This window comes from Haplochromis burtoni, unplaced genomic scaffold (assembly GCF_018398535.1).
Source record: "Haplochromis burtoni strain Fernald_Lab_line unplaced genomic scaffold, NCSU_Asbu1 Contig_42, whole genome shotgun sequence".
Taxonomy (NCBI): Eukaryota; Metazoa; Chordata; class Actinopteri; order Cichliformes; family Cichlidae; genus Haplochromis; species Haplochromis burtoni.
In genome coordinates, this window is record NW_024582403.1 from 1,662,088 (window position 1) to 1,678,357 (window position 16,270).

The 16,270-nt window shown below is 42.0% G+C and overlaps 1 protein-coding gene across 9 annotated transcripts in view; it reads left to right on the forward strand.

The window, feature by feature from the left end:
- The window catches only part of elavl4 (ELAV like neuron-specific RNA binding protein 4), a 74,484-nt gene that overhangs the window by 4,741 nt on the left and 53,473 nt on the right, over nt 1-16,270 (forward strand). Inside the window, exon 1 of one of the 9 annotated variants that reach the window (XM_014333122.2) lies at nt 9,417-10,095. The exons of 6 other annotated variants lie outside the window; for them this stretch is intronic. In XM_014333122.2, coding sequence (XP_014188608.1) covers nt 10,087-10,095 — 9 coding nt within the window. In that variant the 5' untranslated portion in view covers nt 9,417-10,086. Of the gene's footprint in view, nt 1-9,416; nt 10,096-11,010; nt 11,301-16,270 lie in introns of those variants that run through there. 2 more of the 9 variants (XM_042220080.1, XM_014333120.2) reach the window with 2 other exon arrangements.

The following is a 16,270-nucleotide window of genomic DNA, read 5'->3' on the forward strand; positions in this document are numbered from 1 at the left end:
GGGGGGCTAAAGCACATTATGACGGAAATATGCTAGAGAATTTACACGCAACATCGCAGGAACAGAAACTGTAGAGCTTACACGTATATGTGTGTGCGCGCGTGTGTGTGTGTGTGCATCATGTCATGTTTGCACTTGATATGAGCACATGTGGTGTGTCAGTTACGGGGAGCACAGAGAGGGGCAATGCAAGGGGGGCCTGCAGGGTTCAGATTTGTTGTGTGTGTATGCACGTATAGTGACCACCAGTGCTGCAGGGAGGGCCTAGTGATCAGCAGCTGAGCCTGTGTCCCGCTGGGAGCCATCACTGCAGAATGGAGCAGGTGTCTGCAGGCTCACACACACACACACACACACACACACACACACACACACACACACACACACACACGTGTATTTTCTCTTGTTTGCTTTTTTCCTTACTGTATTTTTTTCTCTCTTGGAGTCTTTTTTATTTTGTACAGCATAGCACATTCGATAGCCTGTTAATGTGTGCTGCATACTGTCATTGACTGTCACCTGTTTTTCATGCTTATCCACTCTGTATACTAAACACAAACAATAGAGTACCCCACCAATAGGCCGCTGCAGTGTCATGTGTCCACGCCCAGCCAAAGGTCACCTGTGACTCCACTTATGTAACGGCAGTAGTAGGGCTCAGATCAGACATCTTCGAAGCGTGTAGTCCTCTAATTCAAATGTAAACAAAAAAGGTCACACCCACCACCAGAAAGTAAAGCAGAACCTGCTGTTATTCCCACACTGACTCACAAGCCTTTTAATACATGGATTAACTTAGTCATAGTCATCACAATTATCACAGTTTATGTTGTAGGAGATTATAATTCCGTAGTGGGCTTGTAAATTGTAGTGCGGATTTTACGTCACGTCTGTGGCCACATTTATGCAGTTCAGCACACTGAATGAAATAATCTCACTTCTTGCTGTTCAGTTTTCTTCCTTAATTCCAAAAAAATATTAAAAAAAATCCCAGGGCTGCCCTTTTGCCTGGCAATATAAAACCTTTAATTTCAGAAACAAATTTGTTCCCTCTCTTGGACAATGTTTTCACATCCAGCTGCTGTTATTTCATTTGGCTTAAGAGGATAAATACAGAAAGAATAATGCGACAGGCAAGACTGGAGAGAAAGAGCTATTGTGTTCCCGAATGTTGCGAGTTCTTCGTGTTTTGCTGTTTGCAAACAATAAATATGTAAAAATAGAAACTTTCTTCAGATGCTATTCAGAAGTGAAGTCCAAGGCAGAGGCTAAAATGTAATTTTAGGTCAACATATTTCTCCATTTAAAAAGCAGTTTATGCTGTGTGTGTTGAATTATTCAGGGTTAGTGAATTAATTATAAAACTGACAGTCAATGTACTACGGATATGTCAACCTTATAAACCTTGACAAAAGACGCATTAGCCAGTGTAAGACCTTTACTGCGCTGCCTCCATCTCTGATGATAATCTCATCAGATGGTTTAAGCTCAGTCTTCTCCTTTACAACAGACACAAATTTATAATGCAAACAAAATCCCCTTTACAAAAAGAACATTAGATAGTCTCTCTTTTTTTGCCCATTTTGTAGGTGAGAACTCATTTTAAGATCGGCGATGTGAGGAAATGGGCCTCATTGTTGACAGCCAGACGCCTGTTGATGCTGAGCTGACAAATGGTGCCGATACTTGAGCGATTGTCTGCGTTTGAGATGCTGGCATTTTGATGAACAACACTGTTTTTTACTCTCTCAAAATTGATGGTTTCAAAGCCAACACGTTTTTATCGATTCGTTAATTGCCGGGGATGAGGCAAAGTATCCGTTGTCACAAATGATGAATGGCTGACTCGTGCAATAACGCAAATGAAGAATGACCGGTGACGTTAAAGCAGCTCACTGGTTTCTAACAGTTGGAGCATATGTTGGCTTGACTTAATGTATAAGGGGGGGGGGGGGTTCCCCCGTTGATTAGCTTGCATAAAATGCAACCAAAATCCAGCTATACTGAAAAAACTCCTACAAATATATTTTGTCCGCAGTAAGGCTAACAACTAACAGCAGCAGCATCTTTATCTGCTAAACCCTCCATTAATTATAAATGTACCCTAATAGCATAGCATATGCAGTGTTTCTTGTATAATCTTAATATGTATGATTATTTGTGAAGTAACTGGGTAGATGTTAGAGAGTTACAAAATAAATGTAATTGCTATCTGGGAAAATTATGCAATTAAATCACAGTTACTAATAAACATACTGGCGGATATAAAGGGTTATATGGGGAATATAAAATCTGTTTTTTTTTGCATGTTATTGCAAAATTTACTTCATTTGGGATATTCGCTGATAACTTGGGTCAGCAGAGCCATCGTGATAAATTTGCATGCCAAATTTCAACAGCAGGATGGCTTACAACAAGTTATCTCTACTACTCAGGAGGCTCCGATCATTTGGCAGTATGAATTTAAATTTTGAGTGTTGCTTTTGATCGATTCTCTTGTTTGAATTTGCACCACCTCTTGGCTGCCAGTCAGTGCACATTGCTCTATCCTGAAACTCGAATACCAGGGCGGGTTGCCAAGTCGTTGGACAGGAACAGCTTTCGGGACCAGAAATTGAACAATATTTTCCTTCTAAAATTAGAAAGCGACGGTAATATTACTGGACAGACTATTTACCAGTGGCAGAAATGCTGTCAACATCATGGGGATTTATCTAGAACCTGTAGAAATCTTTTGTAATATAATATTTATATCTTTTTGGAAACATACATTTTATATGTTGCTTTCCTTTCAGGACTTTAAAATATTTACATTAGGTGTTGCTTTTTTAATAATCTGTACCTTATTACATTTGAAAACCAGCTCTCAACATCTTTTCTCGCAGAATTACATTTATTTATCCTGACTTAATGTTACAAAGCGAAGATTTACTACAGAATGTGCCTGGTGCCTTTTATACACAACGTCTTGGTATTTTCACAGGGGAAAATAATTTCTTGACTGTTTGCTTCTAATGACTTTTTTCTCTTTAATTGGCTAAATGCTCCAACGACGCAAAATAACCGAAACATGTCTCTAAGCATGTAGGCATTTAAACTGAAATCCAGTGGGGTTTTTCTTGTGCATTACCCACTCGCTTTTCTTCAAGCATGAGAAAGGGCGGTTAAGCATGAAGTGACATTTGGAGAGCTGGATTTGTGCGGCGTGGGCATGTTTTGGTGCACAGTGCCGATGGCCAGCTCAACGAAGGACCGTGGATGTGTCTAATTTCTGAAAGGTTATTTCTTATCAAAAGCCACAGTGGTGTAAATTATGCGGATCTGATAGCGTAGGGTTTTTGATGAGGTTTTAAACACCGCAGAGTTTCTAACAAAAAAGGGGACTCGTTTCTGCAGAAAGATGACTGCAGAAACGACAAAAAGTAAATATTGTACATAAAATGCTCGTAGAGTGAGCAGCGGCAATTAAAGAACCTCAAGTGGGAAACACTGCGCGTTCTGTGTTGCTGTAGGGTGTGTGTGTGTGTGTAAGTGGGGGGAGTTGTGATTAAAGCCTCCACCAGATGGACCACAGCGGTCGCCCTGTGAGCATGGCTGTACCCCGACCAGGATCAAACGCAAAGCGGGCTGCCATCCTCACAGCCCCAGAGCCCACCAATAAATCCCCATGATCCACTGACCCACCACACTACGGCTTCATTTTACACATACAGTTTATACTAGAGAGCACAACATCAACAGAAAGAGTGCGGCTCGGCGTCCTAATGATTGCCCCTCATCTTTTACTTCAACTATATGCAAATACGGATCTTTACGTTATCTATACATCTACAGCTAGCGGAAACTTTATGATTACTGAGAGAGCTGTTGGCCTGCTGAAGTTGAATGTCACCCCAAGCTGTGGACCACTCTGTTGTCCAAATGGACACTAATCCACCAGAGTCCTGTTGAGAATACACTCTCGGTGCCAGAACACATGCCAGACTCAACAGCAAATGCATAGCTAAGCCTTTCTGGGCACCTACACAAGCCATCTCTCATTTGTGTTCCGTTACAACCTCAAAGACCATTATGACCATCATCTCTTTCATATAAAAGGGAGGGGCGATCACAGTGCTGGCTTAATAGGTTCGGTTTATATGCATTCATGTGTAGATTTGGTGTATTTATGTATATTTCCTGATATTTTCACGCATTAGAAAAAAGAAGAACGAGAAAAACAGCAGGGATTTTGAATTAAAACAACAAACGAGGACTGTAAGAGTGCAGAGTTTACATAGTGGCTGAACAAGCACACACCCTCAGATAGAGACAGCGCTTTCAAACAGCCCCCTGTCACATCTCTGCAGCTTGCAAAGCTCCAGCCATACCAAACAGCTTTGAGTTAAAGTTGAAGAAAGTGGCTGTGACAAATGCAGCACAGCCTTGTTCCGGGATCAGCGTGAAGAATTCATTTCTGATCTAAGGAGTTTCTACGAGGGAGAGTGACACAGGCAGGGGTTAAGCTGACTGCGTATCATGCCCAGTGACACGGAGAGAAGAGGATGTAGGAGGAAAGCACCAACTAGATTAGCTCAATTTCACCAAAGAGGGGAAAAAAAGCCTTTAATGTGATGTACATTTAGTTAACATCCGCCATTCGAGGGATCCTCTTTCTGTCTCAGGTTACCGTGAGTTAACAGATTTGTAAATGGCAGGCCAGTGTGGGATTTACTCATTAGTTTTTCCAAGGAAAAAGATCATTCAAAATGAAAATTTACACGAGCAACATCAGAAACAATGCATTCAAAGCACAGGGCTGTAACTCGTTTTGATTTGGTTACATTGGAACGCAGGATAAGTGCTTGATTTTAACAGCAGGTTTGAGATTTGTAATATTTGTTCACTTTGTACTCTTGTACATTTATCCCTTTTCTTCCAAAATAATTTAACATCATGTGCCCTTGGTCACTTAAATAAGATGCCATTGTGTTGATTCTGTTTGTCCTGCTTATAGACACGGGTTTTGTGGTAGGACTATGTCCAGCTGCTGTAATCCATTACTAAACTGCCAGAGCACTGTAGCCCAGTGGGGCCTGCTTTTGAGGAGAAAGAAAAGAGGTGATTTGACTGATGATGTAGGCACACCGCGCATCTGTGACTTACCAAGCATCAGCCAAATAGTGTGTACGATTTCTTCATGAAAGTAAACCTTCTCGTCTTAAAAATGAAACCAAGCAACAAAAGTCAGCAGAGTCCAAACTGCCCATTGTTGTCCAGAAACAGACATGTTATCGTGTTAATAGCTGTCTGGCGGCTAGACCCGGCAATGCTGATTTTGTCACTGGAGATAGGCAAGCTAAAGGCTGTGATTCTCATTTGTTGATTGTTACTGGCAGAGGGTGGACACCTGCCAGGAAAGAGGCAGTCATCAGTCTGAGTAGCACAGCAAGATGCTTCTACTGCCAGAACTTCAATAGAGCAACTAAATCTATCCTTCAAGGGCAAATCAAAAAGATCCTAAGTGAACCACGGCACACCGAGGAGGGTGCGCTGAGCTATTAAATGTATTAGGCTGTTTTACTGCGTCGACTGCTGTGAATTATGGGATGTTTTTAAACCGAAATTAACAAGGCCTGATAAGTATTTTATTATTCTCCACGGGTCTGTTAAAATACCGTTTTGTCCTCAATTACTGTGTTTTGCCATACTGCGATAATTCAGGTTCGTACTGTTTTCTGTCGGAAGACGAGTTTTTCCTTCCAAACACAAGTTTTCCTTCTCTTGTTAATTATCAAGGTATTTTCTTCCAGCACTTTGAGGTAACACCTCAACTGGCATCTTCACTTCTCTCCCTTTAAATAGAAGCCTTATTATGCAGAGTGAAACATAGGACAGGTGTTGAAACACTGCGTGTGACAGTTAACAAGACTCAAACCGAGAGCACCCACAATTATCACTGTCTGCACACTGCATATTCAAACCGAACCTGCTATACGGCGTACGCTATTCTTCACCTGCTCTTTCGCACTTGTTACCAGAACGCTACGTGTTGGCTGCTTCCAGAGTATAATGTGTAAGCACAGCTTTAGTATGTGTAATTGTGCAAACCTCTCCCATTGCGCGTACACAAACAGATCCTTCTGGGTGTGGCAGAGATGTAGCGTCTTGAGTTTGTGCAGGAAAATCAGAATGAGTAAAAGAGTAAGTGGAACTACGCAGTCTGCAGTTAATCCATTAAGGTCTGTGACTAGGAGGGGTTTAGGGAGGAGAAGCTGGGCTGAAGAGAGGGCAGGAAGAGTTCATGACAATTAGCCAGCTCTCTGCTTTCAGAATTAGCAGGTTGGAAGCACAGGATGAAAATACTTCTGAGGTGCAGGCCTTACATCTCCAGCTGTACAACAGAGACTGTGTGAGAGTGTGACACACTCCATGAATAAAATTTTTGTGTATGCCTAGAATCAGCTGTCCTTTTTGTGTGTGTTTATGGATAAGAGCCAGAGCCAATAAGCGAGATGGGGCTTCACATTGCTGACAGTGTGGCTGGCCCTGCTGGGTTATAGCCACAAAAGCTTTTTAACTTTCAAAATGTTGCAAAAGGAAAGAAATATCATTTATCTGCTTAAAAACGATTTAGCGATCAGTCATCATCTAAAAGGCCAAATAATGCATCCAATCAAAACTAGGCACTTTTTGTGCAAAGTATGACAAAATGAAAATGCAATTAAAAAGAGTAGCCCGTTTAGTTATTAGCATTAATTGCTTTTTTAAATTTATCCAGTGCTGCATTGCAGTTTATGTGCGCTAGACATAAACTGTACATAAAGACAGCCCAGATCCACGAGATAATGAGCTGTACTGTAATATCCAATCTGGAGAGTATCTCAACATGAATGCCCTTGATAGAGTATCTTAACCACTCCCCCCATCTGTCCACGCACAATATTATAATGCTCAGTGTATGTCCTTAAGTATGGCAGCAACATGGCTCCGTCTTTGATATGCGTCTGTGTACAGAAACTGCACGCACTCCATAACACCGCGCACGGGAAAGAACAGATTGTGTTTATAGCTGGTAGTCACTTTCATTGCCTTTTAAAATCATTGTCCTGTAGCGCTATCTAGCAAAATGACACACAAAGCAAGACAACTGCGAGGGACTATTTTCACTTTCAAATCATATTCTCATTTAGAGAAAAGGTTATTTGGTTTATATTACAGTGGAGAGAAAAACAACCTCCAAACACTGTCTATTATGAAATAAGAAAATTATCACCCACTTTATTTTACTGCCTCTACACACTGGCAGTTAAAAGTTGACAAAACACATAGACAAATTTTTTTTTTAAAAAAATAGGCGTGATTTGTATGCAAGTCACTGCCATAGATTTGACTTTCTACTCCTTACCGTAGGGAATTAAAATGCAACAATAAAAACACAGTTTGGTCAAGAATATTAAAGGCTGTTGGGTGGAGAATGTCTTTTCCTGGGTCCTACCCAAAGCCTTTATTAAACTCAAAGGTCAGCGCAGGAGGATAAAAGATGGATAGAAGACGGAGGGTTTGTTGCCTGTACTATTCAGCTGCAAATTTTGCTTCTCTCTGCTCTGTGGCAGAAAAGATAAAAAGCACATCACAAAGGAAGAGAGACAGAGACGCACTTCTATTTTAATCCATTTTCATTGTGCTTCATTCTACATTACTCTGCCTCTCTTATGTTATGTACCGTGTGATCAGTACAAATCTCCAGACTGCAAGTGCCAGCATATTTTTTTTATTCTATCTGAAACAATAGCGAGCTTGTTCAGCCCATCTTTCCCCCTTGTGCACGTGCATGTCTACTGCTCCGACCTAATGGAAGGCGTAGTAAGGTTTCTCATTAGTATGTCAGCCACATGGCTTGGTTAGCTAGCTAGTTGTAGCTAAACAGACAGGTGGACGTTAGGGAAGAAGCAGAGAAACTGGGAAGCTTTAGTTCAGTCCTAACACATTTTTCCCCCTGTTTTTTAACAGTGTTTTATTTTTTCCACTGTGTTCATTTGGGAGCTAATTTGTCAACCTACTTGAGTGTATGGTTGAAAATCCCAATTTAAAATTGTATAAATACACATAGTGTTATTTCAGGTGTCAAGGTAGTTATTGTGTGTATAGTGCGTCCCCTGTGTTTTTACAGTAGATTATATATGTAGATATGGCCCTTTCATGTGTTGCAGAGGTTGTAATTTAGTTTCAGACACAAAAAACTCACACTCAAGTGATTTTCAGTGGATGGTTGGCTTTAAGACCTGAAAATAATAACCCGTGCTGTTATTCTCAAATGCTTTGACATGTCAAAAAGTAGTGCCAGGTGGTCCAGTGGGACTGTAGGTCCCTTGTTGATTAAACAACTGCTTACCACTATTTTTCGAATAAACGTTTTATTTAATCAGTGGCTAGAGACTTGTAAGTAACCATTACCATTTTTTAATACTAAACACAATCAATAAAAGCAATTTGCTTTCAAACTTTTCAGATTACATATGTATATTATACTGGAGTCTTGTATCAGGATATATTTTGAGCTGCAAGATGAGGAGATACCTCTCTTAGCTTAATGGATGTCCACTAGTTCCATTAGGTTTGCTGGGCCTCGCATAGCTGAAGGCTAGTTGAAACAAAACAGCAGGAGATTAAGAGTTGACAGCCTCTTATTGCTGCATAGAACACGAGGAAAAACAATATGATAATGTGCTGCGAAACTGATGATGTTTTGATCTCTTGGCAACCCGAGGATATAGCCACTGCGATATCAAATGAGGCTTTATGTTCATCTACAGCATAAGGTGTTTGAATGTGTTATAGAGCGGGAGCCAGAATATGTGTGCATGCAAATATATTATGTGTGCTAATAGGTATAGTAGGGTGTCGAGCAACATGTGTTTCCGTATTTGCATTCTGATTGTACGCATGCGTGTGTATGTGTGTGTGTTTGTATGTAGCCTGGTTTGAAGCTTCAGCCAAGAATTTCTGCCTGCAAGGTAACCGTGTTAAAGGGAAGCAAGAGCTCCCTCTTCTTGTCTGCCTGAGTTAGAGGCCAGGTGGACAAAATCAACCTGAGGCAGGTTTGGGGCTTGACAAAGACAGTTTAAGCTAGCTGCCCCCACCCATTAATATTCATTATTACTAAACTGTAATGAATATTACCATAATTGTCAGAGTAATTGGCAGTATCAGTAATTATGAATTTGATATGATAGCAGCATTTTGATTAAATATGCTCGCTCTTCAACACAGTAAACCAGGGATGTGTGCCCTGCTGCTTAATGGTTAGATTGTAGTTTGATTGTAGTTTGTAGGGTTTTTTTCTAAGAAGAGTAATTTGGAAGTTTTTTTGTTTTTTGGGGGTGGGGGGGTTGATGAGGCTGCAGTAAAATAACTGTAGAAGAACGGCTTCTGAGGAGGAGGGGGAGAGGTGTACACATGGCTTGACGACTGCGGCAATCATGCAAATAACCTTGCAGGCGCGCTCGTACTAACACACTCCTCCGTGCACGTGTTAGAGAGCGTGCAACTCGCGCATAATTATCAACAGTGAAGTAGTGCATATATGCGAACACGAAACCTCCTTAAAAAAGCTTCCCTGGTACCTGTCTCCCCGCGCGATGCTTCAATGCCATCCCGCGTCGTGGACCACACGAGCCTGCCTCCCAGGCTCTCATCCGCGAGCGCACCGCCCCGTCCTCACCTCCGCAGCCAATGGGAGAAGACGCGCGAGATGACTGGACAATCCGTAAATGGCTTTTGGGGGAAAGGTAGACGGTGTTTGCTCGCCGTGAATCTTTTGCTTTCCTTCCTCTTGACGCGGTGTTTGTTTTAAGGGGAGTGCCTTTTTGTGTTTTTGCGCTGGCCGAGGGCTTCCGGGGGCTTTCACACACACAGGCGCGCGCGCGGTTTTGCTTCTGTTTTGTTTTGGGGATTCCTTTTTTCCCTGTAGACTCACTACACCACGACCCCGGTTCATTTATCCCCTTTAAAAAACAAGCCGCTGCTCCTCTGTCCGACTCTCCTCCCTGACTTCGCCGGCTTTTATAGTACCGAGAACACCGACACCGACAGCCCGTCACAAGAATGGTCATGGTGAGTAGATGTCGTAGTACTCGCTTGTGTCTTTATTGTGCCACATGAGCTTTATTTCACTGTGACCATGTAGCCTATCGCAGCGGTAAAATAAATAAATAAATAATAACAATAACAATAATAAAATGTTGGGACAACATTTCTTTGAGCTTCTTACTTTAAAAAAATTAACAAAATTACAACAGTTACCCCGTTTAAAGACGTTTTTCTCTTGCATTTCTTTGGGATGCACCTGCTTGGACAGGTGTCTGCAGACTTCCCGCGAGTTCGTGTTCGTGGTTTCGTTCTGTTATATTTGAAGCCGTCGTAGGTTTAAAGGGTCTAAATCGGCATTAAAGTAATCGAACATTATTTAAAACATAAACTTTACTTTTGCGTGTGCGTAAGTGTCTGCGTGTGAAGTAGGGAGACAGCGATGGCCTGTATGCACACACAGTCGTATAAATGTACGGGGGATTTTAACATGCAACCCAGTAATAGCTAATTTATATACACAGTGCTGCGCAGGCATCCTATTACCATAGCGCCTGAGGCTGTAAGCGCTCTGCTCCGCGCTGCTCACTCAAGCACAGACAGACCTCAGCAGCGATTGATTGCTTTGCTGGGATTCAGAGAGCCTTTTCTCTGCCAAACCGGGCTGCGGCTGGCGTGTGCCGAGGAGGGCTCGGAGCCAGCCAGAGAGCGAAGGTGTTAACACTGATGGAGGGGAGGGGAGGCCGAGGGCTGACGGGCAAGCAGAGAAGCCAATCAGAGACTCTAAAAGAAAGTCGGGAGGGGTGAGTGGGCGTGGGCGGGCTCTGACCTTCCAGCTGAGCAGGCGAATGGGCAGGTGGTTGTGGGAAGGAGGGGAGGGTTGGTGGGGAGAGGGGGTGGGGGCAAGGAGGGAGGGTGGTAGGAGGGAGAGCCTTACTGCAGCCCAGCACTCACATCCATTCTGCTCTCAGCATCTGTGGAAGAAGGCGATGTTTGCGCCGTACACCTCTAGCACGCTGCTCTCTGCTCGCTGCTAAGACTCAGAATCAGGCAGAGAGGAAGAGTGCAGAGGAGAGGAAAAATAAGGAGACTGTGTCAGAGGAGAATAAGAGTTTTAAAAAGAGTAGGGGATTTTTCTTTTCTGAGGCGTTGCTGTAGCTGTTGTGTGAGGAGAGAGAGAACGTGAGACAACGGCCAGCATCTCCCAAATGGAGTGGAATGGGTTTAAGATGGTAAGGAAGGCTACAGGCAGCCTGCCACTATACTTGAATGTACGATGATAACTGCTGGTTAATTTTGAGCATCCTATAGTGAGCTGGGTAGCTTGTAGTTGTAGATATACTGTCCACCCACAGTCAGTCAGAATTATTCTTCTTGCTCAGCGAGCACTGCGATACTGTTGAACTATTGTTGTGCAGAATGTTAAGTTCCTTCTTACGGGGACGAGGGCTACAGCGGGGGGTTACACTGTAGGTTCGTGGGCAGAATGAAAAAATGAGGGAGGCAGATGGAGGGACGGAGACGGATATCGGGCTAATGAGAAACGTGCGGAGGAAGGAAAAGAAGTAAGGAAATAGGGAGGGAAGGGTTAAAAGAGGGGAACAGCACCCATTTTATGTTGAAGTCAGGGCTGTGTAGGTGTCCCCTGTTTTTCCAGCCTTTGCACCACTCTGAAATATTTACCTGTGTATAGTGCTGCAGAGGTAGATCGCACATGGTTGAGGGTTAAATGTCTTTTTACATGGTAAGGAAACTGGACTTTTTTGTGGATTTGCCATTCATTTATGCAAAGTACTGCATGTAAGTTAAATGAGTAGCCATGTTATCTGTCACGCCGCTTGTATAGACAGTCCGAGGGTGTGCTGTCCATGTATTGTGCCAGAGCTGAAGAAAAGATGGGAGTAGGTGTGTGAGTTACGCGCATGACTGGATTACAATAGATTATAATGTCGTGCATTCTTTCCCTCATTCTCAAGTTTTATGCCCCTTACGGCTATGTGTAAGTGCGTGCGCGAGCTCACTTGTCAGCACAGGAGTGATGATTACAAGCTGTTAAAGTATTCTGCTTTGCCTGCTCTCGCTGAATTTCACTTTAACATTGCATCCATTTACCCATTCATCCATCACATTCAAGCGACAGAGTGAGAGGTAGACTAATAAAACTAGCAGCCATTTTATTCCCAGTTGTTTTTTTACCTGTCAGAAACAGAAAGACAAAGTTGAGCCTCGTTGCCGATTCATCAATGCTATGACCGCAGAGTCATTATTATTATTTAGCATCTATCTTTTTTCAAAATGGTTCACTTGCCATCATCAAAGTGGACTGACTCACTTGGGTATTTCCATTAGGAACAACAGAAGCATTTGTCAGCAAGTACATTTTTTATTTGCGTTTACCGGCTAGTTTTCCTTCGCAAAGTAATCAAAATGCTAATTGAAAGGAAGGCGACTCTTCCTTGGGTGCCGCAGCTACGGGCACTAGCTGGCATGCTGGCAGCCGTAGTGTAGCATGGGTGTAGAGGCCTGTATCACAGGTAGAGTGGTGACGTAAGAAGACAAACGTAGGGGTGTGAGAGAAAGCGTGTGCAGCATTTAATTTGTAGATACAGACACAACTTAGTTTGGAAGAGGTGGACGCACAATGTGAATGACAAGGACCAGTGAGAGAGCGGGTGAAAAAGTGGAATATTCATTAGTATTGGAAGTATTAGATGAGTGTGCATCCATGAAGCCTCCTGATGGGAACCAGTGGGGGACCTGCTCTAGAGACAGGCCATCATTTTACAAAAATACACACAGATACACACAAATGCGCAGTGGCTCTATTACCCCGAGGCAGAACACCACAAGCTCGAAGGTTACACATCAATGCTAATAGGGCGGGGTGTATGAGGAATTTATTAGCTACAGTGCACTGACCATGTGCTCGGGATTTAAATGTAACTGAAGATCAAAGACCTGAGACACGAACAGATGGGTGTACGAGTATGTAGCATGTAAGGTTTTTGAAGGAACAATAAAAGTGATTTGCAGACACAGAGGAAAAATATGTGGATGATAAGTTCCCAAATACAGAACTAGAGCTACACAGACAATAAAGAAACACTGCTTCATCAGTTCAGTGACAGGTTAGCATGCGCTTCTGCACGACTGGTTCTGTGTGTTTGTGTTTGATTGCGTGTGTGCATCAGAGGGCCGACTGACACGTGTACAGATGGAGAGTGACATTGTTAAGTAGAGCCTCATTAGAGACCAAGCAAATACATAAAGTGAGAGGGGTGAAGTGGTTCGGACAGAGGAACAGCTGCCTCTTAATCTTCTTTCCAGTTGTCTTTACACAAACATCCGCTCTGACGGATTTAATGTGAATGTTTGCGTTGCATTATTTACTGTTGACCAGACCTTTAACTGTTCCTGGTGTTATCATGATCATAGCGGGGTTTAAACTTAGTCTTACACTATTACCAGATCCACAGATATTTTGCCTTTGTAACTATATTTAATTACAGATATTAATAATATTGATAGCAAAAAAAAATAAACTTCTTCTTCTTTTTATTTTCAAACTTATATGTTTTCATATTTCAACTCGGTGAAATAATTTGCTTCTATACTGAAAGTTGCCTCTTATTACAAAGCTGACAAACTGAGGCAGAACACTCGGACCTCTGATGTTTGTCACAGAATAACAAAATTCCCCCAAAACAGCCTCCTTTGACTTCCTTTAAACTCCTCTCCTGGGTCAGTGCTGATTTGCTGTTTGCTTTTAAGAGGATTTATCAAAACTAGCAGCTTGTAATTTATACTGAAGATAAAAAATAGACTTTTAGGTTTAAGTGAAAAATTAGTATTGTCCCTGGTTATGCATTGCTTGTCAACACTAATTTCTCACTAAGTTTTGTAAAGTTTACTTTAGACAAGGACAAATGCAAAATAAGCAGAAGGCCTATGGCGGTCATCTGTTTGTCGTGTTAAGAGAGCACAGTTATGGCTGTGCTGCTGTTACTGTTGTTGATTCAGCTTTTACAGGCAGAGGTTTTTCACATCCACAGTAATTAGATGAAATGTCAAATGGTCACATTGTGTGCGTTGCGTGGTGTTGTTTATATACAGTATGTAGGTGTTACTGTGTCTCATACTGTGTATGCCGCCTCTCTAGCTGTAGGTGTAAATGACCAGACCCATTCAGGCACATTAAAAAGGATTTATCAAAGCTGAGACGCGTAGAGAGAAGTCAGCAAGGATAATGGCAACTTTAGTGCAGCGAGTCCAATAAAAACATCCTATAGAGAGTTTTCTCAGGAGACTTTTAGATAGATGTGATAGTGATGTGTGAACCAGAGAAAAGGAGTTTAACTATGTATGCATCTGTGCAGATTCTGTAGGAATTAATATTCCTGATTAAAATCTGATAGTTTAATATTTTAAGAAGGTGATGACCAAACAGGTCGTACACCTGAAAAGATACAATTACCCTCCCCTACACAAACACAAAAAAAGGAAATCAGAATTACCCCAGACAAAATATTTATTATCCCTTGAGACTAACACATCCCATTTATGTATAAATATGTAGCTGGCTGACATTTGAAAAGTAAAGATTTGATTTGCATGTGACATAACAGTACTAAGATGCCAGGATATTTGGGTTTGCGCTTAATTTGAGCCAAGAGCTTGTGCCACTGCTGCAGCGTATTTTGCGTGACGACATTATGCAATCTATCAGCTTTTTGGTGGTACATCGAAAAATATTTTGTTGTCTTTAAATGTCTTTTCCACTTTTCTTTAAACAAAAGCTGGATGGAAGCAGTTAATGAGCCAAAAGCCTGTTTGAATAAGAAGCTGCTGTAACAATCTCTGTCCCAATTAGCACGCTTTGGTTTTTAAATATTCCTTTTGTGCGAAGCCTAAACACACATGAAGACTCACAAAACGGTCACGTTGAAAATTTAATAGGCTTCCACAGTGATTTCCTTCATTTATTTAAAATGTTTTTTTTCCCTCTCCTTTTTAAAAAAGCTAGAAATTTGAGAGGCATGGTGAGGCATTCTGCTGTGAGGGGAACAGCATTCACAAATACTAGACCTAATTCCTTTGGCAGCAGCTCAAACTGCTACAGACAGACACATAATCAGCTGGGGAGTGTTAGCGCCTCAGCCCACTAGCAAACACAGGACCGAGCCCTTGTTGTGCATCGCTGCTTTTCAGAATAAATATCCCGATGGAAAATACAGTGGGAGGAAAGAGGTATTCATGTGTATATGGCTCTTTGTTCAGTCAAAAATACAGAAAGAGAGAGGAACACTGGCTTTCCTAGCTACTTTACTGCTCGTTCTACTCGATCCACTCTCTCCCTCATCTTCTCTATGTCCCTCGCCCCTCCTTCTCTTTCTCTCATCCTCCACTGTACCCTGTGTGTTTTGGTATTCATACAGATGTTTGGATTTGACTGGCAGTTTCTCCTGAGACTGTGCACAAGCGGCTGACTCGTCTCATCTGCATTTTGCATCCCAGGAAAAAAGGGAACAGAAAGCAGTGGAAAGCGTCAGCAGGCAGACGGGCTGTGTGAATGTGTAAGAGTGAGAGCGTGTGTTTGTACACGTTGCATGTTTTTTTTCCTATTTTTTGGCTTTGGCAGCTTAACTGGCCCCAGTGCTGTAGCCGTGTGATGTTTAAAGGACGTTTCAAGGTCATGCTTTCGACAGGCCTCACCGCCTCTGACATATTAAACATTTATATATTTCTGTAGCCAGATGAATTATAGATTGAACATGCAACTGAACATGCTACAAAATGGCACCATTGTTGCTGGTAATAGACACATTAAGGCCTACAAAAACAGAATCCCACACAGCGTCATTTAGAGTTATCTTCAGTAGCAATGCGAACACAAGGAGGAAAAAGACCAGTGTTGCCATATGGAATAAACCAAGACACCAGGAAATCTCATAAACTCATAAAGCTAGGGGCCACTGTGTATGCTAAAACTAACACACGAAACTACAGCATCTTCTCATATATATATATATATATATATATATACACACATACATACATATATACATATGTGTGTGTGTGTGTTAGTGACTGTATATGTATCGGGGGAAACTTGGGCTTCAGTCTTACTGATATATCACATTTTCTCCTCCCTAATAATGATGACTGGTATTACAGAAGTTCATAGAAAAATAATAATTATCAA